Genomic DNA, 3,006 nt, shown 5'->3' on the forward strand with positions numbered 1-3,006 from the left:
CAGATCAGGTCCCATAAGGGATTTTTGAGGGATCTGGGGGTGGTTTGGGAGCATGAAGAGCAGATTTTGGGGCCCTTTGGGGGCTCGTAGAGTAGATTTGGGGATTCTGGGGGGCTGTGGGACCCCCACGGGTTGCTTGGAGGGGTCCCGGGCTGTCATCCCCCCCTCTTTTTTGACACTTTTGGGGCCGTGCAGGCGACGAATGCAAGGCTGGGCAGTGCTGTGGGTGCCAGGCACCGATCATGCAGGCATTGCCACCCAGGTGAGCATTGTGTCCCCAAACATCCCCAAGTGGTGGTGAAACGACGGGCTGTGATATCCCTAAACGTCCCCCAAATGTCCCCAGGTGGTGGTGGAGAAGTGGCTGTGGCAACAGCGGGGTGTGCGACGTCAGGATCTGTCCCGTTCTGAGTTTTTGGATGAGGTCTGGGCTTGGAAGGAGAGGTGAGGATGTGGGGACACAGTGGGGACACGAGGAGGAAGGGAATGGGAGGAAAATGGGGGCTGGAAGGGGGCGGGATGTGGGTTGGAGACATGGGACGTGGGTTGGGGACAACAGAAGGGTGTTAGGAAGGAGTTGGGGACACAAAAGGTGGGTTGGGAACACCAGGAGGATGTTAGGAAGGGGTTGGGGACACCAGAAGGGTGTTAGGAAGGGTTGGGGACATAAAACATGGGTTGGGGACACCAGGAGGGTGTGAGGAAGGAGTTGGGGACGCCTTGGGGACTCGTCACCCCCAGGCACGGTGACGAAATCCTGCGCCAGCTGCGCGCCCTGGGAGCCTCACTGGACTGGAGCCGCTGCGCCTTCACCATGGACCCCGTCGAGCCCTCGTGTCCCCTCCCTATCCCCACGGGGCCACCAGTGAGGGTGGCATGTGTCCCTACAGTGTCCCCACGGTGTCCCCAGGGCTTCTCCAGGGCGGTGACGGAGGCGTTCGTACGGCTGCACCGCGCTGGGTTGGTGCGACGCGATCGACGTTTGGTCAACTGGTCGTGCGCCCTGCGCTCTGCTGTGGCTGATGTGGAGGTGACCTTGTCCCCAAAGTGTCCCCAACGTGTGTCCCAGGACGTGTCCCTAACGTCTATGTGGCTACAGGTGGAACCACGACCCCTGGTTGGCCCCACGGAGCTGCGTGTCCCTGGCTGTCCCCATGCCGTCACCTTCGGTGTCCTCGTCACCTTCGCCTACCCCGTGGAGGGGGATGATGGTGAGAGGTGTCCTCTTTGGTGTCCCCTGGTGTCCTGCGTGCACCCATCTTCCTCCTACAAGTCCCCACTGTGCCCTCAAAGTGTCCCTTTGTGGCCCTTGGTCGTCCCCATTTCGTCGTCCTTTGGTGTCCACATCTCTTGAGGTGTCCTCTTTGTTGTCCCCTGGTGTCCGTTACATGCATCCGCTTTTTCTACATGTCCCCACTGTGTCCCCACTCGTGTCCTTTGGGGTCCCTTTGTGTCCCCGTTTGTGTCCCCACCCCTTGAGGTGCCCAACTGGGATCCTTTGGTGTCCCCATCTCTTGGGATGTCCCCTTTGGGGCGTCCCCTTGGTGTCCCCTGATGCCCTGCACACACCCATCTCCTCCTTCGCATCCCCACCGTGTCCTCAACGCGTCCCTTGGTGTCCCCAACGACATCCCACGTCCCTCGCCACCTTCTCCTTTGTGTCCCCACCGTCACCCCTGGTTGTCCCCAGGCCTGGAGCTCCCGGTGGCCACCACACGTCCTGAGACAATGCTGGGGGACGTGGCCGTGGCCGTGCACCCCATGGACCCCCGATACCAGGTATGGGGTGGGAGGAGCCTATGGGGGTGGGTGTGGTTCCTTTTTTAGGGGGCGGGGCTTGCGCTGACTCCACCCCTTCCCTCCTCCAGCACCTCCATGGCCGCCATCTCCGTCACCCCTTCACTGGGCAGCTGCTGCCTGTTGTCACCGACCCCACGGTGGAGCCCACGAGGGGCACCGGTATGGGGACAGCGGGGCCGTGGTGACAGCGGGGTGGTTGACAATGGGGTGGTGACGGTGGGATGACAGTAGGGTGGTTGACACCGGGATGATGGGTGACGATGGGGTGAGGGTGACAGGAGGTGGCCGTGGGGGTGATGTGGCAGCCGTGGGTGCGTCACCACACGTCCTGTTCCTGCTCCAGGGGCAGTGAAGGTGACACCAGGACACAGTCACCCCGACCTGGCCCTGGCACGTGCCCACGGGCTGCCTCTGCTCTCCGTCATCGGGGATGATGGCACCATGTGTCCCCCCGGCGGGGGGTGGCTCCAGGTACCGCGTCCCTTTGGTGTCCCCTCAGTGTCACCTCTGTCCCCTTTGCCTTTGTTCCTTGTCTGCGGGGCTGGGTGCCACCTCCTGTTGTCCTCCCCTTCCTCGCGTCCCCAGATTGGGTCTCAAAACCGCGTCCCTTGTCACCTCCTGATGTTCCTTCCATTTCCAGTCCCCACATTTGTTCCCCCTCTGTCCCCATGGCTCCTCCTGTCCCCATCCGTGTCCCCAACCCCGTCCCCATGGCCCTTGCTGTCTCCATCTGGGTCCCCAACCCCATCCCCATGTCCTCTTCTGTCCACATGTCCCCATCCCTGTGTCCCCTGCTGTCCCCAACCCTGTCCCCATGTCCCCTGCTGTCCCCAACAACATCCTCAACCCCATCCCCACATCTTCTCCAGTCCCCACGTCTCCATTTTCACATCCCCATTTCCATGTCCCCACCTCCCCCACTGTCTCCATCCCCATGTCCCAAACCCCGTCCCCGTGTCCCCTGCTGTCCCCAACAACGTCCCCAGCCCTGTCCCTACATCCCCAGCCCTGTCCCCACGTCCCCTGCTGTCGCCAACCCCATCCCTGTGTCCCTTCCTATCCCCACATTCCCATCCCTATGTCCCCCACGTCCCCAACCCCATCCCCACGTCCCTTCCTGTCCCCAACCCTATCCCTATGTCCCCTGCTGTCCCCAACAAACGTCCCCATCCCCACCCCCAGGGCGTCCACCGCTTCGTGGCGAGG

The 3,006-nt window shown here is 62.4% G+C and overlaps 1 protein-coding gene across 1 annotated transcript in view; it reads left to right on the forward strand.

Moving 5' to 3' along the window:
* The first annotated feature begins 14 nt into the window (after positions 1–14).
* The window catches only part of LOC104915807 (valine--tRNA ligase, mitochondrial-like), an 8,811-nt gene continuing 5,819 nt past the window's right edge, over positions 15–3,006 (forward strand). The window contains 9 exon segments of the mRNA XM_031557543.1: positions 15–262; positions 347–444; positions 742–823; positions 911–1,030; positions 1,100–1,211; positions 1,691–1,779; positions 1,869–1,959; positions 2,144–2,271; positions 2,983–3,000. Of these exon segments, the coding sequence (XP_031413403.1) occupies positions 53–262; positions 347–444; positions 742–823; positions 911–1,030; positions 1,100–1,211; positions 1,691–1,779; positions 1,869–1,959; positions 2,144–2,271; positions 2,983–3,000 (948 nt within the window). The 5' untranslated portion in view covers positions 15–52.

This window comes from Meleagris gallopavo, unplaced genomic scaffold (genome assembly GCF_000146605.3).
Source record: "Meleagris gallopavo isolate NT-WF06-2002-E0010 breed Aviagen turkey brand Nicholas breeding stock unplaced genomic scaffold, Turkey_5.1 ChrUn_random_7180001852996, whole genome shotgun sequence".
Taxonomy (NCBI): Eukaryota; Metazoa; Chordata; class Aves; order Galliformes; family Phasianidae; genus Meleagris; species Meleagris gallopavo.